The sequence below is a fragment of the Fistularia commersonii genome, chromosome 23, assembly GCF_037954325.1.
Source record: "Fistularia commersonii isolate RoL2024-O1a breed Wild chromosome 23, RoL_Fcom_v1.0, whole genome shotgun sequence".
In the NCBI taxonomy this organism is placed as follows: Eukaryota; Metazoa; Chordata; class Actinopteri; order Syngnathiformes; family Fistulariidae; genus Fistularia; species Fistularia commersonii.
In genome coordinates, this window is record NC_141306.1 from 3776115 (window position 1) to 3800798 (window position 24684).

Consider the following 24684-nt stretch of genomic DNA (forward strand, 5'->3'; position numbering starts at 1 on the left):
AGATCCCGTCGATCCTTCGAACCCTCGGCGCCGGGTTGGACCTACGCTGAGAGCAGTCGCTGCCGATCCATCCGGGGTAGCACTGACAGGAGCCGTCGATGGGGTTGCAGGTGCCGTTGTTGGTGCAGCTGCAGCCCCAGAAGCACCGCTTCCCGTAGAAACCTCCGGGACACACTGCACACCACACACATCAAGTTAGCTAGTAGGCTATTATTCATAAATAGCTAAACGTGTATTTGAGATTCATCACTGGGAACTGTAGTCAATCTTACCAATACCGTTTACATTATCGTGTATGTTTACATTTACCTGCACTTTTTAAATTTCATACATCAGGTTACGACTATGTGTTTATTGTTATTTATCTATCAATACTAAATGGACAGCAAAGTAAGAATTTCATTGTACGAGAATCATGTTTCCAGACTGTACACATGACAATAAACTCTTTGAATCTTGAATGTGTCAGGGACCTAGCGCAAACATTAGCAGCCATAGCTTTTAGCTTTTTAAGAAAGTCTGGGATTATCCCCTTATTTATTTATTTTTTTTTACATTCGCGTATTCATTAATTATCTAGCTCATTAATTATTCTATTTAATCATTCATTCATGCTTTTATTGATTCATTTATTTTGACAATTTGACTGGTTAAGAAAGAAAATAACCATCAAAGCCGTAACATGTTAATCAAAAGAAATGAAATGAAAATGGTAAAACATAAAAAATCAACAAAATGAAATTCTAGTTCTAGCTGGGTGAGTTTTGGCGCCCCCTAGTGGTCGACAATAACCGACTCCGGCGTGCCGTGCCGCGGCGCTCACCCTCATTGCAAAGCGCGCCCTTGAAGCCCGGCAGACAGTCGCAATGTCCGGACACGTGGTGGCACGGCCCGTTGCTGTGCACGCACTGGGGGCACATCTGGCTGCAGCGGTGTCCGTAGTAACCAGGGGAACAGACTGCGGAGGAAAGAGGAACACGCAGGTGAGGAAACATCAAGAAGGGTTGCAAGTGACGATTTATAATATTTAGCAAAATGGAACGTGAGAAAACGCGCTTGTTCGGACGACCAGTCGTAGGGAGGCTTTGCATGTGGTGAAGGTGAAGGTGAAGGTGAAGGTGAAGGTGAAGGTGAAGGTGAAGGTGAAGGTGAAGGTGAAGGTGCAGGTGCAGGTACGTACTCCTCTGACAGGTGGCGCCCCTGAACCCTGGAGCACATTCGCAGGTCCCTTCGTCCGGAGAGCAGGACGCTCCGTTCTTACAGTTACAAGGCAGAGAGCAGTTCGGGCCCCAGCGGCCTTCTGGACATGCGCTGTCGCAGTGGATACCTGCACGTAAACACGGGTGCTCAATGATCCTTGGACTCCTCCCTTATTCTTAGCCTATTCCCTGTATCTTATCTTAGATATAGTGACAAAAAAAACACGAATGTTCCCGAAAATGTTTTTCGGTTTGGGGGTCAGCGGTCGCTCCTACCCGTCCAGCCGGCAAGGCAGCGGCAGTGTCCGGTGGAGTGGTGGCAGCCGTCAGCGTGACTGCAGTCGCAGCGTTCCCTGCAGTCCAGGCCGTAGCTTCCATCCTGCCAGTGGATTCAAGTTCACGTTTTGTCAAACACACACACATGCAGTGGAACCTTGGCTTACAAGTGCATCAACTTGCATCTTTTCCTAGATGCAAATTGCTAATTTGATTTTTTGCTTTGAGATACAAGCTGAGATCTGAGTTAAGAGCAGGATGAGCGAATAACACCTCCGTGGCCGCTGCTTTTCATAAAATTGAGCCGCCCGCCACTCGCTAGTCCAGGAGTCGCCAACTTTTACCAGATTTGCCAGATTTACCACATTTGGACCAGTTTCCCCACAGTAAAGCAAACACCTGGAGCCACACAACCCTTTTGAAATTTAAAATGAATTACCACTGCATATAATGTTATTTTTTTGCCTTTTCTTTGCCTATCTTATTGTTGTTGGTTTTTTAAATCAATGAACAATTGCACAAAAAAACAAAATGGCATTTCTGCATGCGACAAAACATTTTCAACCCTGAGAAAAAGATGTTGAGTTGAGGGTTACTTTTTAGCAAAATACTCAAAGTCTATTTGAGTCCTTCTTGTACTTGAACTTCAATTTTCAAACCAAAAAAATATTTGACCACGATTTATTTTGATGGTAAAAGATCACCATACTTTTCAAATTCAAAGTGACATTTTTAATATGTACGAACTAAAGTAAAATGCATTTTTATGCATTTTAGGATTTTTTATTTATTTTGGATCAATATTTTTCACTACCTTTATCTCTACTTATCACTTATCATATATATTTATACATGTGCAGGAAACCTCACTCATCATTTCAGTTTCACTACCCACATCTCCTACTGAGCGTCTGTTATTTCTATAACCATTCTTTGCACAAGACATTTCTTATATTTGTTATTTTGTTTTCTGTTTGTTATTTTATTTTCTATTTTCTACTTCTACTGTATGTAGTCTAGTTCAATTGTATCTATATCCTTTATTTGCATAGTCTTCCCTTTCATTATAATTTGCACATTTTTCTACATAATAATTCTGAATTTCCCATTCAAGGATCAATAAAGTCTTTCTTCTCTTATTCTATCTTATCTTAAGCGATTAAGCGATAGAGCGCCGAATAAAAACTCTACCGCCTCCGGCATCTTTGTTTGATTTTCAGGCTAAGTACAATTTTTGACATTCTCTTTTATTATGTATTATCATTTTTTTCATACATTACCATTATTTATTTTGATTTAAAATGATTAAAAAAGTACATTTTACCAATTTCAAAGCAAATCATTTTTAGCGTTTCAACTGATTTCAATGGGGAAATTTAATGGACTTACGAGCTCGGTCGCGGGACCAATTAGGGTACTCCCAAGTTAGGGTATTTATACATATATATATATATATATATATATACTGCTCAAAAAAATAAAGGGAACACTTGAACAACACAATGTAACTCCAAGTCAATCACACTTCTGTGAAATCATAGTGTCCACTCAGGAAGCAACACAGATTCATTTTGACTTGTTTTAAGGACATTACATCAAAGTTGGATCAGCCTGGAGTTTGTTTTTACACTTTAATTTTGAGTGTGATTCCTAATCCAGACCTCCATGGGTTGATACAATTGATTTCCATTGATCATTTTTGTGTGATTTTGTTGTCAGCACATTCAACTGTGTAAAGAGCAAAGTATTTCATAAGAATATTTCATTCATTTAGATCTGGGATGTGTTTTTTAAGTGTTCCCTTTATTTTTTTGAGCAGTGTATATATATATATATATATATATATACGGACGTGCACGGTCCTCACCTGGCAGTGGACTTCGCATCGCTCCCCCCTCCACCCCGGAGCGCAGGTGCAGCGGCCGTCCAGGGCGTTGCACGCCGCTCCGTTCCCGCAGGTGCAGCTCTGGTTGCAGCCCAGCCCCCAGGAGCCGCTGGGGCAGTTGATGGAGCAGTCCACCCCGTGCCACCCTGGACCACAACATCCACAATGTAGCTTACGCTTTTACACCAACAAAAAGTGAAATGCATCGGTTGCCGTCAGATGGTACGATCCAGGGGGGTTACAAGACTTTAGCGCCGTTTAGCATTGTTGAAATGTGTCAAAATAATGACTGAAATTGGAAAAAGATATACTTTATAGATCTCCGTACAGGATTTTTTTTTTTTTATGAGCAACAATGACAATGTTGATAAAAATTAGTATAAATATAATTAAAATATAGCAAGAGTGAACAAGGGTAATCAACAGAATGAAAAAAAAAAACAAAAAAAAAACAAGGATAAGAACAGAAGCAAAGTGACAGTAAGAATGACAAAAATAAACATGATGCGAATGGAGTGAGACCAACAATGATAAAAAAAAAATATATAAAAAAAAATCAAAATTGACGGAGTTAGGGCATGATAGGAACTTCCGCATCATCATGTATCTTTATATTTTGGTTTATTTTTTACCCCTCTTGTCATTCCATTCTCATCCTGTTTATATTTATGCTTGTTGTCATCGATTCCCATCCTTGCTATTTTCTTCATCCTTTTAATTGTCTCTTCTATTTATTTATTGTTATTGTTGCGCTGCTGTGATAAACAAATTTATCTTATCTTTTATGTTTTGTTTGAGTGTAATTCCCATTCCGTCCAGCAGGGGCCCGCCATCCGGCCCGAACCGCCGTGTTCTGCTCACCTGGTCTGCAGAAGCACGAGCCGTCCACGGGCGAACACTGGGCTCCGTTCTTGCAGCTGCACCTGGACGAGCAGTTGACTCCGTGGGATCCCGCTGGGCAGGGGACGGAGCAGTCGGGGCCCTGCAAGGGTCAACGCCGTTACAGATCGGAGGCGAAGTCAGGGGCCCACGGGGAACATGTGAGCTGGAAGCCGTGGATTTACAGCGTTTCTCTCCGAAAGGCACGACTGAACTAATATTAATAGAATATTCTTCTGCACAGCTGATGGTTTTCGAGTCGGGAGTGCTGTGTCTAAGAAACTTATACGAGGGCTTTGTAGCGTTCCTGGAAAGTAGCCGTGCTGTAACTCGCCTCTCGTTCTTACGCGATGTTGCACATCATGTTGGAAAGTCGTAATCTGTGATGTTGTAATCACACCGCAATATAAGGATTATTGTGCTAAAACAGGGATTATGAGTCGGATCCGAGCTGGCCGGAGATGAAGGGATGGGTCAACGGACATCCCAGGATGCGGCGCTCACACGGAGCCCCAAAACGAAATCAGATCCGGGCCTCGGTTTAAGCGCCGAATCCCAGACGAGAGGATTTACCATGAATCCCGGGGCGCAGGTGCAATCCCCCGTCACACTGTGGCAGTCGGCGCCGTTCTGGCACGGGCACACCTGTCGGCAGGACTTGCCGTAGAAGCCGGGCGTGCACGTCTCGTTGCAGTAGAGGCCGGACCAGCCGGGTTTACACGTGCACTCCCCCGACATCGGGTGGCAGCTGGTGAAAAGGGGAGGAACACACAGGTCGTCACGGAAAGGAAGCGGCGTTTTTGTGCAGAAAGTGTGACTCGCCGTGTCGGGATTTAAATTTTTCAATGGGCTGCCAAAGCAAAGCTGGTTATTAGAGGGAGGCGTCAAAGGCGTCGCCTTGGCAACCCTCTCATTCACTTCCCGTAGGGACATTCATCCATTCACTCCCTCATTTGAATATCTCAAACATGCAACTCAATCATTCGAGATTTTTATAAAGACAGACAACGTTCCCTCATTCATTCATCCTCAAGGGTTCACTGACACATTGATATGATATAGAAACATTCACTCATTCATTCACACATCATATAGAGACACACAACATTCACGCTCTCATTCACACCTCATGTCATATGAAGAATACGACTCAGTCATTTGCACGTCATTTAGAAGGAAATAAGCATTCATTCATTCATTCATTCATTCATTCATTCACAGGTCGCATAGAGACAAACACCATCACCCTCTCATTCAATTATCATACAGAGGCAACCATTCACTCACTCATTCACATTTCATATTAAGACGGACAACCGGTCCCTCATTCATTCATCCTCTACAGTTCACTGACGCGTTCACACCTGATATAGAGACACGCAACCATTCACTCATTCATTTGCACGGCATATAAAAAAAATAACAACATTTACCCTCTCATTATATAAAGAATTCGACCATTCACTCACTCATGTGGATATCTTATACAAGCACACATAATAAAGGGACGTGCAAAATTCACCCCTTCATTCACTTCATATAGGAACATTCAACCATTCACTCACTCATTCACGTTTCATATTAAGACGGACCACCGCTCCCTCATTCATTCATTCATCCTCAACAGTTCACTGACACATTCACACCTGATATAGAAACATGCACCTTCATTCACTTCATAGAGGGGACATGCAACCATTCACTCATTCATTTGCACGTCATATAAAAAAACATACAACCATTCACTCACTCATTTGAATATCACAGAGACATGCAGCCAGTCCCTAACTCATTCATGTTTCTTATTAAGACAGATAAGAATTCATTCATTCATTCATTAATTCACAACAGTTTACTGACACGTTCACACGCGATATATAGATGTGCAATCATTCCCTCATTCATTAGCACATGATGCAGACATACAACATTCACCCTCTCATTCACTTCACCCCTTCGCCCACTCATTCATTCATTCACATCTCGTATTTGAACTCAGGCGTGATATACAGACGTGCAACCATTCACTCATTAAATTTGCACGTCATATAGAGACAACCAACATTCAACCTCTCATTCACATGTCATATGAATACATTCAACCATTTACTCACTCATTTGAATATCACAGAGACATGCAGCCAGTCCCTCACTCATTCATATTTCTTATTAAGAATTCATTCATTCACAACAGTTTACTGTCACATTCACATGCAATATATACATGTGCGACCATTCACTCATTCATTGGCACGTGATGCAGACATACAACATTCACCAGCTCATTCATTCACTCACATCTTGTAATCGCATTCATGCGTGATATACAGACGTGCAACCATTCACTCATTCATTCGGACGTCTGTATAGAAATATACGGCATTTACCCTCTCATTCAGAAATCATAGGACAAGGACATTTAACATTTGCTAAATCTTTGGCATGATATTTAGAAACAAATAAGCGTTCACTCTGTCTTTCACACATCTGGACAAATTTCGGGTGTCCAGTGAAGCCCATGCATGCTTTGCTCGGCGCTCCTCCGCTCAAATCCATCGCTACCTCATCATGTCCTCCTGACTTCCTCACTATTTTCTGAAAGACGGGGAGTTTTCTGTCGAAAAAAAACAAAAAAAAAAAGACAAAACCAAAAAGCCCCCCCCCCCCTGTCGCCCGAGGCAAAAAGTCCTGCGTGAGCTTTGCCGCCCCCCGGCAAACCCCCGGGAGCCGTCCACTGAGAAGAAAGGTGGACTTTTATGCAAGCGGCCTTTTAAGACAGGGATATTATTTGAACTGAGAATCCTGCGTAATAAAGGTCCCCTTTAATAACACATCAACAAAGTGAGAACAGCTGTTTTGGGAAGATCAGGGTCCCTTTTATGTTTCTGTCTGTTTCGCAATCCCCCACCAGTCTTGTGACCAGCAGGGAAAACACGAGCCGGCGGGTGTTGAAAAATAAAAAAATGTGAAAAAAAAAAAAAAAAAAAATCCGGCTATTTATATGGGAAATTTAATTTCGATCGGGCCGGAGTTGCATTGTTGACGACTTGATCACATTCACACACAAACACACACACACACAGGCCCGTCTCAGATTAGAGATAGAACCCGTCGCTTTTTGTTTACTCAAGTAACACTAAACCCCATTAGCCCGGGAGGGGAAATCCAGCCAGGATCATGTCACGGATTTGCTGTCTTACAGGACGTTTGACTTGCAGGCACGAGACAAACGTCCGAAAACAGGGACTTTTTGGGAAAGGGGGCGGAGTCTCCATGCACTCCTCGAGTCTGCGTGGGGTTCTTCTGGGTTCTCCAGGTCCAAAACCCTGAAAAGTCGGCTCACGGGAGATCCTAAATTGTCCGGACGTGGGAATGAACGAATGAACGGTTGTGGAGATTGACGTTGTACGTCTACGTGTGGCCCTGGGATGAAGCGGCGCCCGGTCCGGCGCCCGAACCCGGCCTCTCGGCCAATCACAGCTGAGATAAACTCCAGCTCCCCGGCAAACCCTGACCACGGGATAATTGGTATAGATAATGAAGGAATATTGACCCATTTATGGCATATGTACTCCAATGTAGGTTGGAGACACACTGTTCCTGGAGACAAATATGGAATTCACTAAAGTGAGTGTTCCTCACACACACACACACACACACACACACACACACACACACACACACACACACATACAACCCTGCAGTTTGGCCTGAAGCCTCCATGGGAACAGAGCAGCCATGTTGTTCTATCAACCACATTAGATGATGAAGAGCCTTGCAATGTTTGCTTTTCTTTACAGGATGAGTGTTTCTAGGTTGGTTTTATCTCAAATTAACCTTTAAAAACGGGGGCACTTAAAATCCCCCGGCGTTGCATGATTTAAATGTTTCCGATTTGCAAACAATCGTAACCACTGTGAATTTGTTTCAAATTTAAAAGAGCATGGAACCAAAAAAATTGTGAATAAACAGTAAATTCATATATATATATATATATATATATACACATAAACTACTACTTCACATTACCACTTTGCCGCTTATTCCTGTATATTGGTACATATGGAGATATTTTTTTTTAAGATTATACTTTATACTGTTACACATCAGAGTTTATTTATTTTATGTAACTGTTACTTATTTTTTTTTCACTTTTTGCTGCTGCTGCAGCAGCACAATGTCCCAATCATGTCATAATTGAAATATCTTAATAAAGCTAAAAGTGCGCAGAAACCAAAATGTCCTCAATAGAGGACGTGGGGGTTACGAGTGAACTCAATCCAAACAAGGGTCTAGAAACATCTTCACAAACATGCAGGTGGTGTGTATGTGTGTGTGTGTGTGTGTGTGTGTGTGTGTGTTTGACTGACAGCTGGTCCACCTGACACAGCAGGCCCATTGAGCACCAGCAGAACAGCTGCCGGCTGGCGACACATGCATCCCGCCAGCTGCGTCGTCCCAAATGATGGGTCAGCTGTCTGCGGTGGCGAGCCTCACCTCCGCTCTCTCCACCCATGAACTTGCTTGTGGAGGTGCAGCTACTAACCGATTAGTAATCTCAGTCATCCAGGTCGTGGTGTATTGAAATCTCGTTGAAAAATCACAGCAGTTACTGTCAATTCTGGACTATAGGGCGCATCTTTGTATAGGCCGCACCTGCTAATTTTTAAAAGAAATTGTACATAAATAAGCTGCACTTGTCTTTTAGGTGTCCTGGTTGAAACATGAGATATTAACAAAGCGAGATGTTTTTTCAGAACACGTGGCGAGGCGACCTTACGTGCAGCAGCTTCCTTCTTTAACAGCCACACTGATCGCTTTCAATTTGAAAGCGGCATCAAATGTTTTTACGCGCGTCTTTTTCCCAATAGGGGTGTGTGCTTTTAGCGCAAGATGTCTGATCTGAAGAATTATCGTAAATGCGGGTGGGTTTCCCGAAACGGTGTCATTTGACCACTGTGACGGCGTCGGCGGAAAGAAGGTACCGTATATTAGCCGCATCGCTGTAAAAAGCGTAGCGTGTGAAAAAAGTAGAGGCTTACAGGACTGTCTCAGAAAATTAGAATATTGTGCTAAAGTTCTGTATCTTCTGTAATGCAATTAACAAAATAAAAATGACTTTTTCATGATTTTGAGATAGGATTTTTGAGTTTTCTTAAGATGTCAGCCATAATCAGCAATATTAAAATAATAAAAGGCTTGCAATATTTCAGTTGATTTGTAATGAATCCAGAATGTATGACATTTTTGTTTTTGTAATTGCATTACATAAGATAAAGAACTTTATCACAATATTCTAATTTTCGGAGACAATTTACGGTATTTACGGCCGGAATTTACGGTATATTCGAAAACTCTCTGCAGGTCATTAGAACTGAAGGGGCCTCTCGGATAGGCGAAGAAATTCAAATCCAGATTTTGACAAGCATTCTTTCATTCAGTTTCTACGCCTGGAGCCAATCTGAGCGGGGCAGGAGGCGGAGCTTAACCTGTCAATCACATTATGGGATGAAATCGGAGAACCTGCCTGGACACCGGCGGGGAATGCAAAGTCCTAATAAGAAAAGGTTTTTGTCGCTTTGGGTTTGCAAACGACATCCCATAATTCAAAAACGGTCACACACTGCACAGTTCTGAAAATGGGTATTTTTTTTTCCCTTTACCTGAGGGTGTTTTCAGCAAAGCACGGGCACTTCCTGTCACAACGCAGGCCGTAGTTTCCCTCGGGACACAGTCGCACGTCACATGTCTCCCCGGTGTAGCCCGGCTCGCACAAACACATCCCGTTGCTATGGTAACACTTGGCGTTGTTCTTGCAGCGGCACGTCTTGGCGCAGCCGGCCCCGTAGAACCCGACCGGACACTCGTCCTGGCACCTGCGGACACATGAACGCGTGATTTGGACGTCATATTAAAGTGTGAAACCGCGTGCACGTTGATCCTCCGGGTGTGCGTGCGCGTGTGCACGTCCAACCACTTCCAGGGATATCGGGAGTCATGTGAGAGTCTTATTTTGGAAGGATTGGACCCCTTTCTATAGGAGCGATTGTGCGGATCTGACTGTAACTAGCGTGTCAAGAAGTGCGCGTGCACATCCGACCCCCCCTGTTACCCAAAGCAGGGGGGTCAAAGGTCAGCGCAGCCTACGGCGAAGGTTAGATATCAACACCAGCCAGGGTCTCCTGTCAATCAACCCCCTTAACAACACACCCATACTTTTTTTTTTTTTTGGAGACAGCTGTTATTGCAGGGGCGACGCCCAATATTGACAGCTGGTCAACATGTCAGCGTGATGTAAACACCGCTGGACGGACTTCTGTTGACCTCCCCGGGCCCCCTTGGCTACATTCTAAGGTTTTGTGTTTGGAGAGCAGCATCCTGGGGCATTTAGTGAAATTGGTAACCGGACTACTCCCGGTAGCAGACTACTCCCCATTTTTACCATCTCAGCAACCCCAAGATTGTTACACAAGACGCCGTGTGTCATAAAAAGTCGCCATTATTCCCTGAAGGCGTCACTGAATGATGAGAAAAGAGATTTCGCAGAAGAGTACGAGGTCACACTGACGTCAAGCTGCGAAGTAAGAAGAGTGTAATTAGACACCGCGTGTAGTTCTATGAAGTGAATTCCTGAGGCTTGGTCGAACCCACGCAGGCTCGGCAAACGGGATCAGTCCGATGACTCAATCGGAATCGGGTATCGAACCGGCTCAACCAACAGAGCCGGGTTTTTGGACCGCGGGAGGAAACCGGAAAACCTGGAGGAAACCCACGTTGACATGGGAAAGACATTCAAAGTCCACACAGAAAGGCCCCTCTGTCGGAGTCCAACCGGGAACCGTCTTGCTGTGAGGTGGAGTGCGAACCGCTGTGCCCCCTGTGCTGCCCAGAAAAAAAAAAAAAACTGACATTGATGACTCGTGTGCAGCGGCAAACAAGTGGGTTTTCAGCTTTGCTTCAAAGAATCCACAGATCAGGCTGTTCCACAATGTCGGTGCACAAAAACAAAAGGTCCCTATTTCCTAGTGGACACAAAAGAGAAGAGCCTCTGGGAAGTGCGGTGCGCGTCCAGGCATATTCGGCTTCACCCGACGTGACAGACCCGGGGGAACCCCTTCACTCGGAAATTCTATGGGTTTAGAAACATGAGATTCCGCACGGGTGGAACGGAAGATCCAGGCATTGACTCGAAGCGGCCAAGCACAACAAACTGAGCGGTACCATCGGGGTTTCTTGGGGTGCAGAGTTGCACGGTATGCTCGAGGATCGGGTCCATCCACTGCGATGGCTTTTTGCGGTGCCGATGTTTTTAGGTGCCTGCAACTGCAGTCGGACGTGAACTCTGAACTCGGCACCGCCTCCGAGCGGAACGTATCGCTCGACAACCATGGCGACATTAAGCACGCAAGGGAGGCACCCGGGCTTTTAACGACATTTGAAAAGGCCGTCGGGATCTGGAGTCCAAGTACCTTCGCGTCTTGTGTTCAATCGCCCCAGACCCACGCTGGCTGACGGACAAATTCAAATTCGGGATTCTTACTTAGAAGTCAACTTCAAAAAGCTCTCAAACAAAACCTGAAACCCCTCATTCAGGTCTGACTTCCCCCCCGCCGCTCTCAGCGCTCGGCCGAGAAAACAAAAAAGGGCTTGGCAACCCGGACCGGTCCGAAAGAAATTAACCAACACGAGAAAAAAAAAAAACGACCAGAAGTAGAAACTGACTTTTTTTTTGTTGAACATCTGTGTTTAACAAAAAGTAAATCAAGGGCACCAGAAGAAAGGGTCACGGGGCAGCGGCCGCAAACCTGCTGTCTGTAATGGGAGCCGCTGCGGTTCGGCCTCTCGGACGTTCCTGGAAGAGGCTAATGGGGCCAAACCGACCGCTCAGAGACGAGCTGCCGAGGATCCTCATGATCTCCTCCATGATTAGAGGACAAAGATCCACCCGGCCCGGCCCGCGGATCACGCTGGGGCCGAAAAACAAAACGCCCCCCAAGGACAAGTAAGAACAGGGAAGAAGGGGGAACAAACATGGAGGCCATTGTTTGCTCTTTCTAAGAAAAGCAGATGAATTCCCTTCCATTCAGAATATAGAACACATGCCCATCTATTCTTTAATTCCTTTCCCTTAACGCTCTTTCTTTTGGAATATTCATCATGCAGACTACTAAATCTGATTTCCTTGTGTTTCAGAATTTGCTCACTCAGTTTCCTCTGCAGCCTTTCCTCTGCAATCTTTACCGAAATGACGGCTCTATCTGGAGTCGTCCGACCGCACCGGCAAACGTGTCGCGACTCATTCGGCGGCGGCGGCGGCGGCGGTGGGTGTTGCTCCTTCCTGACGGGGCCCCCGCTGCGCTCTTAATGGATTCCAGCGGCTTCGGGTGGAGCCTGACCAACCTATTTACAAGCGGCGCTACACCATGACGTTTGGCTTCGCTCAAACCCTTATTTACTCATAAAAGGGCACTCGGGAGGGCTATTCCTGTCTCATCACTGGCCCGCCTAAGTATATGCTGCGCGCTCTCTGATATTGTTAATTATATGGACGCAAGGCGGCACGCGGCAAACAGCTAAGATCAGTCTGAGAAAACACCAGCCAGCTTCCTGGTCTTGATTTCTCTACGGTAATTTGGAGGAGGCGGATGAGTTAAGCAGATACAGATGAGTAGAACCGGAGCCTGTTGGTTCACTCCTCCGTCGCGAAGAAGGCCGTGAGGGAACGACGACGAGCAGAACAATGCGAAAAAAGACCGATATTCTTTTTCGACGGGTGTAAGCAGGAAGGAATTCCGTTTCGAATGCCCGTACAGCGATCCCTCGCTATAACCGTTTACTTTTCACGGTTTCGCTACTTCACGGATTTGCATCGTGCATTGTGATCTGCATTCTGATTGGCTAAAAAGTCACTCCGCTTCTTCTCTCCCTGTGCGTCAATAACGTTGCAGTTTAATATGTACACGTACGTAAAACAGCTTGCCAAATTTACATTACGTACGTGCAAATTCTCTTGCAATTTCCAATTTCTCTGAAACCAATAATGTTGACAAAACGCTCTGGACTGACAAAAGGGCCCAAAAGGCAGCGGAAGATGCTATCTAGCGCAGATAAAGTTAAACTTCTGGACATGCTAAGGGAAGGTAAAAGCTATGCGGCTGTAGGTCGGCATTACGGAATTAATGAATCTTCCATTCGTAAAGAAGGAAGAAAAAAACATAAGGACGACAGCAGCAATAAGTTTCGCAGCAGCAATAAGTTCGCGGTGGGCGGTGCTAATCTCCGCAATTTGAAGCCTTCTGTTCACATTGATGATTAAAATTATTATTTGACGGTACAGTACAGAAGTTATTTGTTGAAAAAAACCTTTCTAAAGTACAGTACTTTTATTTGTGAAACACATGATTGAGCCTGTAAAATGGTTTGTTCTTTCTTTTCAATGTATAATAGAGTATTTAATTGTATAATAATTGTAAAAAAAAAATAAAGGTTTCTATTTCTCGGCTTTTGCCTATCACGGGTTCTTTTTGGAACATCATAACCCCCGCGAAAAACAAGGGTATGCTGTATAGTCCCATGTGTGCTTTCATCCTATGCTGTAAAGCAACGTGTCCACCAGAGGGCAGTGCCGAGTTCACTTCCAACTTCCAAGTTCTGCGTTCTGTTTTTTAGACAATAACAAATATGGCAACGGCAGAGGAACTCGTGATAATGTTCGTCCTACGAGAGTGAATAGTTGTATGCGTCTATATCATCGCCTTCATAAAATAATGGCCTACCGCCCCTCACACATCTAAAGACTTTGACAAAATTTGGAAAAGACTTGTGTAAAATTACCATCTCACATCTAAAGACTAGAGTTATAAGTCTCAGCCTAGTCTGACACTGAGATTGTACAAAGTCCCTGGATGTAAATGCAATGTTTTCGGTGGGTATTTGCAGAGCCTCTGCGATTTCAGTCCATTGCGTTTCTTTCTCGACCCGGTGCTGGTATGTCGGACAGTTGATATCGTCCAAGCCGGGCTGTTCTGTCCATAGATCCACCTTCTGGTCCTCTTTCTGGACCCTCCGCATTGATCGGGATGTCCTTCGCCGTTCCCCGTTCATCCAAACCGCAAAGAAATACCGTCTCTGTTGCCACTCTGGTGATTATTTGTCTTCTAGGTTTCCTGCTCCGGTTTTGTTGGAGTTCATTATTGGTCGTTGGTTGTGTTACGTCACCGCAAAAGACCGAAAGAGTTGCGATAATATCAAACATGTTTGATTTTGTCGTAATCCCAAGACTAGGAAAAGACTGAGCTAGGACTGCTCCAAAACTGTAAGATTACCGCCTTACTCTTAACAACCCAGACGACGGGGGCGCGTTACGACTCCAGTTAGACTCCAGCAAGACTCTTAAGAGTTTCCCTCTGATTTACAGTTTTATGTTTTCGATTGTGAAAATCGCAAGGTGTAAGCCCGGCATCGAATCATTTTTTCAGAAAACCCAAAAAGCTGAGCCATCCGTTGAATAAGGAGTTGATTTAGGCCCAAAAAAAAGTTTTTTTTGTCAAAAAATGGCAAATATTTTAAAAGGGTGAACCCCACCTCTCGCCTGGTAACAGCTGGGACAGGCCCCAGCACACAATTATTTGCTATAATGATTAAAATTCCGAAAATTCTAATGATTTTTATTCAATTTATTCACTGATTCATTTCTTTCAAGTATTGCTGCTCTTGACTTTTAGCCACATTGTCCTTGCGATAAAGTTATTAACAAACACCTTCAGGGGACAAAAAGCATCAATATCGTGGAAAAAGTACCATGAACTCATAACTCAATGTTGTTGTCGTCAATCCCTCGTTGCCCCTTCGTTTACATCAGTGGTTTCCCGACACACGCGATGTCCAACACACACAGTTTAGCTTAGCTTAGCCTAGCGGTGATAAATAGTGTCCTACCGTTCCCCGGTGTACCCCGGGCTGCAGAGACACTGTCCGCTTGACGAGACGCAGAAGCCGTTGTTGTGACACTGGCACTCCAGGGAACAGTTGGGACCGAATCGGCCCTCCGGACACGGCTGGCCGCACACGGTGCCCTGCACGGAAGATGCAAGGTCAAGTCAAAGTCTGCGTTATTGTCAATTTCTCCGCACGCACTGGACATACAGAGGAATCGAGGAGATGTATCTCACAATACTGCTGTGACATGACATTAACAAAATGATAATAATACTATAATAGAGTGCAAATTCACAGTAAAGTGCACTTTTACATTAAGTTGAATCATGAGGTATGAAGTTTTAAGTGCATGCAAATACAGACTGATATTTGACGGGAGTTGACAGTTTAATGCAAAGCAGCGATGTGAGGTCGGGGGAGGCAAATGTCAAATGTAAAATGAAAAAAAAAATTAAATGGTTATATTCATCAGTGATTTGCACTATAAAGGTCATTTAACTTCACCAGTTTTTTATTCAAAAATGGCTGGATTTTCACATTTACAGCTCAAATATTGAGAAGAGACATGCGGTGAGGCTGCGGACTGTTGAGCCTCAACGTAGATTGAGCAATGACAGCTGACTGTTGGCATGTTCTGCACTACGGCTGCATCGCTGGTTCTCTGTATGTCACTATTAAGATGTTGACCGTAATTTCTGGACTATTGAGCGCACCTCAATATAAGCCGCATCGGCTAGCAGATCGCTATCTTGGGCTTCCTCCTGCTAACTAAAACCGAAAAAGTCGTCTTCTTCGGTGTCGGAGTTGAACAGACTTGGTCATTTTATCGGTCCAATGTGATGGGTATAAATGTTTTAGCGGCGTGAAGCTCATTACCCCCCCCCCCCCCCCCAAAAAAATCCATACATAAGCCGCACCGTTGTTTACATGAAAAAGTCGTTGCTAATCGTCCGAAAATTACGGTAAACTATTTTGGTCCGGCGGCCACATGCGGCCTAGTTTAATGTCAAGGGGGCCAAACCGGTCAAATCATAGCGTAGTTACCTAGAAGTAACACTATGTTCAAATGTTTCCTTTGTTTTAGTGTAAATGATAAAACTCTTTACATGTAATGAACTGTTCCTTTAAAAATACGTGACAAACAACCTTAGATTCATTAAGAAAAGTGAGTGCAATTTCAACAACACTTTGCCGCAGTTCTGTCTTCTCAGTACTCTATGCATTTTGTTGTATTTTTCGCCATGGCGAGTCTCATAGTGGCACCCAAACCAAGGGGTTTCCTATTTTTCTACAGGTTTCTTATTGACTTCAACAAACAAATAAGAAGTGGTCCATTTATCTTAGATAACCCTAAACTCCATGTCCACTTTTCTCTTTTTAGACAACGAGGGTGTCGGGCCAACGGAAAAGCAGGTAAATATCTGGACAAAATGCTATTTACAGAACCAGAAGTCGTATTTCTGCTATGAGTTCTGAGTAACATAGTGCCATGTTGCTAAAACTGACTAAAACAGTGCACCCGTAGCAGACAATATGGGAACTGGATTTTAATTTTTAAAAAGTAGGGCATGATTTCTATGTATTTTTTCAAACTGCAGATTCTTTCCACGGACCGGATTGGACCCCCTGGTGGGCCGGTACTGGCCCACGGGCCGTACGTTTGACATCCTCGGTTTTACCACATGAACTTCATTTCCAATGCACAGTGCTTTTTTTTGTCAACAACTACTTTTGTGTGCTAAGCGAACGTAAAACAGCTGCAAAGAGCCACTAAGTGAGGCAAGCAGTTCCCCTGCCTCACGGTAGGGGGCGCTCGTGATTCCAGCGATTCCTCGGCTTATTCGGTGAATAAGCTACTCTGTAGGATTCATGTGTTTGTAAATCTGATTGTGATGAAGTCAGTGCCTCACCAGCCATGAACCTCACCGCACATCACTGGTGCAAAGGTCAGTAAGCGGGACCATAATGGTACCTTCTCTTGTTTCCAACGGACGTGAAGAGTCGGGCAGAAAAAGCGTTACTCACACCCGAGTATAATTTCGACTTGTGTTTCCTCGAGGAGCGGTGTCACACCGCCGGGGAGTGTGTGTGTGTGCTGTGTGTTTGTGTTTCAGTGTGCATACCATCCAACCCGCGGGGCAGGAACACTCTCCGGTCACATGGTGACAAACACCTCCGTTCTGACACGGACACCTCTCCTCGCACTGCTGCCCGTGCTTCCCCGGAGGACACAGGTCTTCGCAGCTGACGGGAGAAACAATGCATCCGCTCATCTGAATGAATCATCAAATTTTTCCCGCAACCGTGTTTAAACTCTCGACTTGACATTTATGTTTTTCGTGTTAACTCGCGCGGCCGGTCGGTTTCCCCCGAGCGTGCCATGGATCACCGAGGCGTGAGATTATTTTCTCAAATCACGTTTATCCTTCCCAGGATCTCGTTTGAAAAAAAAAAAAAAATGCACTTCTTGAACTTTCTCATGCAGTGTCATTGCTTGAAGCTACTCTTAGCACAAGGCAGCTTTGTCATCGGCGAGCCCGGGGAGGCGGGGGAACGGCCGCGATCAGGTGAACGGTTGCACTCGACAAAGCCAAGCCTGCGTCCTCGTCTATGGAGCTCTTGTTTTTAGGGCCAGAAAACTAGAAAACAGAAAAACCCTTCTGCCTGGAAAGAACAACAACGTGGTTTCATGTAACGGATGACAGACTGTCAAAGGATCTATTAGATAATGTGGCTTTTCTATGAGAAACAAAGAAAAAATGTGCTTTTTGCGTGTGCGGGATCTAATTTATTCATCCATCCATTCACTCATTAGTCTATTCATTCATCCATCCATCCATGATCTACCATTTATCCTGCACTCCGGGTCAAGGGGATGCTGGAGATGATCCCAGCTGTCATTGGGTGAAAGGCAGGGTACACTTTTGACCTGTTGCCATTCATTCATTCATTCATTCATTCATTCACTCATTGTTTATTTTGCTTTTCCTGCACCAATGTTGGAGCCTTTCCCGGCTGTCATAGGGTAAGAGGCTGGGTACACCTTGGACTGGTCGCCATTCATTCATTCATTCATTCATTCATTCATTCATTCGTCTATTTAATTTATCTTGCACCAAGGTTTGCAGGGTGGCTGGATCCTTTCCCACTTGTCCTTGGGTGAAGGATGGGGTACACCTTGGACCGGTCGCCATTCATCCATTCATAAATTCATTCATTATCTATTATACTGATCCTGCACCAGGGTTGCAGGGTGGCTGGAATTTTTCACAGCTGTCATTGGACGAAAGGCAGGGTACACCTTGGACTGGTCGCCATTCATTCATTCTTTAATTCATTCATTCATTCATCCATCTTCTTCCACTCACCCTGCACCCAGGGTAGCACTGATGCTGGAGCCTACCCAGCTTTCATTGGACAGAGGCTTAGCACAACTTGGACTGGTCACCATTCATTCATTCATTCATTCATTCATTATCTATTCCACTTATCCTGCAGCCAGGTTAGCAGTGTGGCTGGATCCTCTCCCAGTTGTCATTGGACGAGAGGGGGGGTGCACCTTGGATCCGTCGCCCTTCATTCATTCACCCTCTCATTCACACATCATCGACATGCAAACATTCCCCCATTCATTCACAGATGGGACCCGACATTTAATGTGATATGCAAATGCAATGTGGGGAGTGAGGAGAACTGTGTGCTTGCTAAGACAAAATGCAATTGATGTGTTTCAGTGACTAAAAATGAGGAAAATAAAAAACGTCCGGACTGTATTTGAACCCTGGCTCGAGTCAAGTATGGGATACTTTGACGTAAGTGCACTGTCACCGTTGTCGTTTGCAGCCACATACTCCGACTTACAAAGCTCCGGTGTATCCCGGCGAGCACGTGCATTCCCCGGTGACATGGTGGCAGGCGGCGCCATTCTGACACTGGCATTTCTGCTGGCATCCGGCGCCGTAGGTGCCCAGCTCGCAACGCGCCTCGCAGCGCCAGCCTCGGTGGCCGGGCGTGCAGATGCACGCTCCGGTGATGGGGTTACACAGCGCTCCGTTCTGACACTGGCATCTGTTGCTGCAGTGGGGCCCCCAGTGGTCTCCGTCACAGGCTGAGGAGGACAAAAAAAAAAGGGGGGGGGGGGGTTACTTCAGCAGGAGGAGGAAATAAAAATAACATGATACTACGTCAAATGTTGGAAGGAAAGGAAAATATCTGTTGACTTTTACAATTTTCTGCCAATTCCACCTTTCACATTCTGGTCTAAAGCTCCAGCTTTGACACCATTGATGCGACAACATTATTATATACATATATATGTAGATATATGAATATAAATTTGTATGTGAATATATATGTATGTGTGTGTGTGTGAGTGTGTCTCTATGTACACACACATACACGTCACATATATATGTTTAGATAAATATTTATGCATGCCTGTGTATATACAGCACATACATACATGTATACACACCTCTTTATACAGTTTATATTTAGATGGATATGTATGGATATATTCATACATATATATGAATACTGTCAAAAGCATTTCTCGCTCCAACAATATTAATGCAACAATATATGTATATATATAGATTTATAATTATCATTATATTATGATATATTATATTTCTTCTTCTTTCGGCTTTTCCCTTCAGGGGTCGCCACAGCGAATCAACTTTCTCCATCTAACCCTATTCTCTGTATCCTATATCATATTATATTATATTATATCATATTATATGATATAATATTACATTATATTATATTATATTATTTTATATTATTTTATATCATGTATAAGGACCCTTCTTGTACTCTCTGTATATATGTATCCTACACATAGATGCATATCCATATTTATCCAAATAAAGTGCAGTGGTTGCACTATATATATATATATATATATATATATATATATTTATTTTTATTTTTTTATTTTTTTGCGGAATTGAGAAAACGCATGTTCGTGTTTCCTCGCAGAATGAAAGGAGAAGTGTTCCTTGTCGTTGCAGAAGAAATGATCGTCATCGTTCACTTTCACCGTGATTTCCACAAGCGTTACTGCATAGAGACGTCCCGTTTAAATCCCAATTCTTAGGTTCTACATGTATGCTAATGATTTAGAATATGAATTACACAAGCGAGGGATGAGCAGGATTCAAGTGTGAGCCATTAAAGTTCATATGAGATCATTTCATCCTTCAAACTTGTCATCAAGGGGACGTCCTGGGGGTTTATATTTAGTGGAAGCCGAAAGTGAGACCGTTAACCAAACACAGGCGAGGAGTCAGCGGGGTGTTTTTCATTTCTCCCTTAATATTCACCAGTTATGAAAACAAGGCACGACAGCGCGGGGGAGAATCTCATCATGCATGTCAGCTGATCGGCATCGCTTTCAAACCACTGATGATTGACAGATTTGACCCTTCATTCATCTACAAGTTCAATCTTGTTGATAGAGTTACGTGTAGCGCGTGCTAGCGGGTTGCTACATCAGACCTGGTTTTTTTTTTTTTTTTTTGGGTCATCCTCTCACGGCATGGCAGGAATTTGACCTGAGTTTGCCCCCCCGCCGCGCCTCATTTCCAGACCGTCACTGTCACGACACCTTGTCCTGGAGTTTGTGTCTCAAGCGCCACCAGATATGGTGTCCAAATTTGCAAAATAAGATTTAAGAATCCTCCTTTTTTTCTTTTTTTTCTGTATTATTTCAGCCCTCCGCTTTGACAGACTGACTTGTTTACATTATGTGAAACGTTCCCTGAGGGTTTGGCGCGAGCCGGGCGCGGCGGTCACCCGGTCCTTGCAGAGGAATCCCCCGACTGGGGCTCTAAACGGGAAGTGTTTCGGCGAAAGGAAAACCCCTTCCTGGACGCTACACCGACTACTTCCTGTCGCTCCCATTTGCATTTGTTTGAACTGACGCTTCCCATCAACGCCGATATGTTGTTTAAATCTGCCATCTTGCAGCGCCGATCCACGCCTGGTGGGCCGGATTGTGGGATGTTGATGCGTTCAGTATTAAAATTTTGAATCAAACTCATTCACTCTGATTCTTATTCTAATACTTATTCTCTTTCATTTGTTCTTATCCTCGTTGTTGTTTTGGTCGTCTATTCTTACCTTGGCTGTCTTTTTTTTTTTCTTCATTCTATTGTCTATTCTTGTTCTCTTTTGTTGCTCTCTGCTGTCTATTTATTTGTGGATGTCTTTTGCAATCTTTTAATTGTCTTTTAAATGTCTCTCTATTCATATTTGTATTTATTAATACTATAACTGTTATGCTGCTGTGACAAACGAATCCTATGGGATCAATAAAGCATATCTTATCTTATCTTATCTTATCTTATCTTATCTTATCTTATCTTATCTTATCTTTCATTATTTATGCCGCTTATCCTGCAGACAAGTGGGCTGAAGGCTATCCCATTGGACATTGGACGAGAGGCCGGGCTCGAACTGGACCAGTTGGCAGTCAGTCGCAGGGCTGCAAATTGAGACATACAACCATGAAATCAGCCTCTAAAATCAAATTAATCATGCAAATGAATTAATTTAAATTAATTAAGTTAACTTTGACAGCCCTGCACAAATCTCTTTGTTCTAAAGAGGAAAAAGAAGAGCACTTCTCCTTGCAGACAGGAGCAACCGGGGAATCGAACCACCAATCTTTCAGAGCAGAGAAAGAAAAAAATCTTTCATTCGTTCTTCTATAAATCAGTCTGATTTTTTTTTTTCCCGTGAACCGGTCACAGATATTCCCGCAGACGAAGCGAGGATCGTGGTGGATTGTGTTTTTTAACGTCTCTACGAATCAGGCTGTTCTCATTTCCAGCGCGCACAAACAGAGCCGGGACGTTTGTGTGCCCGGCATGCAAATCAACGCGACCATGTCAAAGCCGTTCGCCATTCTGAAGCTGTTCAAGTGATTAACAGGCCCCTTTTATTCCGCCCGCATTAGCCCGCTTCAATCCGAGCATGCTTCCTTTCCCTCCGGGCGGCGTGGCCCTGTGTGAGGATCAGCGGACAAAGGGGAGGAGGAGGAGATTAGAGATAGGAAGATGCACATGTAAAACCCTCTTGCATTCAAGTCTGGCATCCTGGTACCTTTGTGAAACCTGACCTACATTGAAGAAAGGCCAAACTGCGAGGGCTCGGGGCTCCTCATTCGCTCGCCTGAGAACAGCCTGTTCCCATTCATCTGCCTATTCAAGACTGTAGTATAAAAAGAATAAATAAACAAATAAAAAAAGGCTACACTGTGACGGTCACAAGGCTGGGCTCAGCAAAGTGGAGGTCACATGGTTTTATTTCACTGGATATGAACGAGGAATTACACGTTTTTGTCACACCAGGTGCTGGTGAGGTCCGATGGCTAACGCACGGCAAACGCCATAACAGATTCCGGCGCTCCCCTGCCGGAATCGACCAAAGCATACAAGTCTGCCCCGAGAAGAAAGACTTCCGAAACGCCAAAACAACCAGGTTGGTGAAATGGGTTTCGTTCAAAGGAGCACTTTCAAATCTTGACTTCCAAAACCGGATAGCATACCCCTTCACCCCTTCACCCATTCCCCCATTCACCCATTCATCCATTCACACACCGGCTAACACAGCCATGGTGGCAGTGTGCTCATGCGAGGTCCTATCCGGGCCATCAGAGGCAACTTGCGCTTGGTCACAACTTTGGCTTGACAGCTGGAGATGGGAATCGAACCGCCAATTTTCTGATTCCCTTCCTTCCCACCCTCGCAGCTAGCGATTAACCCTTCATTGAAACATCATCTTGGCAATCGGACTTGAATTTCTTCACTTGAAGACGTTTCATCCCCCTGTCTGATGAATTTCTCTGTACGAGTCTGGTTTCCAGGATGTCCAGCATGAAGTGCGTCTGTCTTATCCTTTCATTTAGAAGATGTCGTTGAATTCTCTGAAGGATGCCTTCTGCTCTAACAGAGGAAAGTAGATGTGGGCTGTTTGGGGTGATCTTTTGTTGTTCACAATGTAGGTTGGAGCATCGGTGGTTCCTGTCGTCTGCGAGTGTCCTGGCCGTCTTTTCTAACTCCCGCACAAGTCGAATGGTTGTCACGCCAAATTGTACAGCAACATGTCTGTGGAGGTTCTCAGTCATCTGATGAATTCTTGTCAAAATCTTCTTGTCTTGGCAACTGGACTTGAGTTTCTTCACTTGAAGACGTTTCACCCCTAACCGTCGGTTCTAATGAAACCTCTCGGAAGAGGTTTCGACACTAATTTTGACTTTGCACACTTGTATACAACTTTGTGCGCCGGAGTTTCCAGGTTGCTGCTCGAGGACAGAGGTGAGGTCGTACCCCAATTACTTGTATTATAACACAGCCCACGTCTGTTTTCGGTCCCTCGGCTGGCACGTCCACTTTCTTCTGAACTTGGCTGCACTTCCTCATTCACACCCATCTGCATCCTGCCTTACTACCAAGCAAGCGATTTTAATAATGCTTTACATGTTTTGTCGGACACGTCCGGAAGCCCGCGAGCCCTCCCCTCTACCCTTTTTCTGGGCCTCTTTCTTTTGCTCCACTGTCACGACGAAATTTTGGGGGGAAGAGGAGTTCAATCTCAAACCGGTAATTTGAGCTGCCAGTTGTTGAGAGTTGGCTCCCCCTTTTCATACTAAGGAGGGTGGGGGCGGCGGCGGCGGCGGCGGCGGCAGAGAGGGGTTCTTGTTTTCCCGTCTATTCAGTGATTACCCAGTCCACCAGGCATGGTGCACTCATGGGAACTTAAAAAACGTCTTTCCCACTGATAGAAGAGGATTCCTGCTGAGGAAAGACATCTGTAGCGTTCCCATTTCCCTCCATGTCGCGTGGGAACATCCTCCAGGTTCCTGCCGTTAAAACGTTAAAATCTGCGACCGGCACGCAACGAGCCTGCATGGGAGACGCCGCAGACTCAAAGGCAAATCATAACGTGACAGCGTTTGACCAAACAGATGGCGTGTCCGCCGTTTCTGAATGTCAAAAGACAGCCGACTCATCGGGAGCCGATTCAGCGACAATATTTAGGATATTCAATTATTTGGCGGCACGGTGGCGCCGCGGTTAGCGCTCCCGCTTCAAAGCTACAATCCCTAGTTGGATTCTGACATAGAGCCTTTCTTTCTGGAGTCTCCATGTTGTCCCAATGTCTGCGTGGGGTTCCTCCGTGTTCTCCGGTTTCCTCTCGCAGTCCAAAAAAATCCAAGAGTTTCATCAATTGCCCAGACATGTGAATAAGAGGGTGAATGTCACGTCTCTATACGTGTCCACTGGCAATAGAGCCTAGCTGAACTCCGCCTCTCGCCCAATGACAGCTGGGATAGGGTTCCTGAGTGCAGTATTGATAATGAACAAATAGAAATATTCAATTTTTTCAGTCATAAATATTGGTAAATATCAAATACAGTCACTGCTAGTCAGACTCACAATGTACTTGACCCTATCCCTACAAAGTTGAACAAGTGTCATGTGAAGAATTCACTTGTCC

At 44.5% G+C, this 24684-nt stretch overlaps 1 protein-coding gene across 2 annotated transcripts in view; it reads right to left on the bottom strand.

The window, feature by feature from the left end:
- Positions 1 to 24684, bottom strand: part of megf10 (multiple EGF-like-domains 10) — a 57886-nt gene that overhangs the window by 9407 nt on the left and 23795 nt on the right. For both annotated transcript variants that reach the window (XM_086170595.1, XM_086170596.1), the window contains exons 6-16: positions 19039 to 19285; positions 17301 to 17421; positions 15178 to 15314; positions 9903 to 10115; positions 4813 to 4987; positions 4222 to 4342; positions 3343 to 3506; positions 1476 to 1578; positions 1181 to 1327; positions 824 to 958; positions 46 to 174 (exon numbers count right to left, since the gene is read on the bottom strand). In XM_086170595.1, the coding sequence (XP_086026721.1) occupies positions 46 to 174; positions 824 to 958; positions 1181 to 1327; positions 1476 to 1578; positions 3343 to 3506; positions 4222 to 4342; positions 4813 to 4987; positions 9903 to 10115; positions 15178 to 15314; positions 17301 to 17421; positions 19039 to 19285 (1692 nt within the window). The remainder of the gene's footprint in view (positions 1 to 45; positions 175 to 823; positions 959 to 1180; positions 1328 to 1475; positions 1579 to 3342; positions 3507 to 4221; positions 4343 to 4812; positions 4988 to 9902; positions 10116 to 15177; positions 15315 to 17300; positions 17422 to 19038; positions 19286 to 24684) is intronic.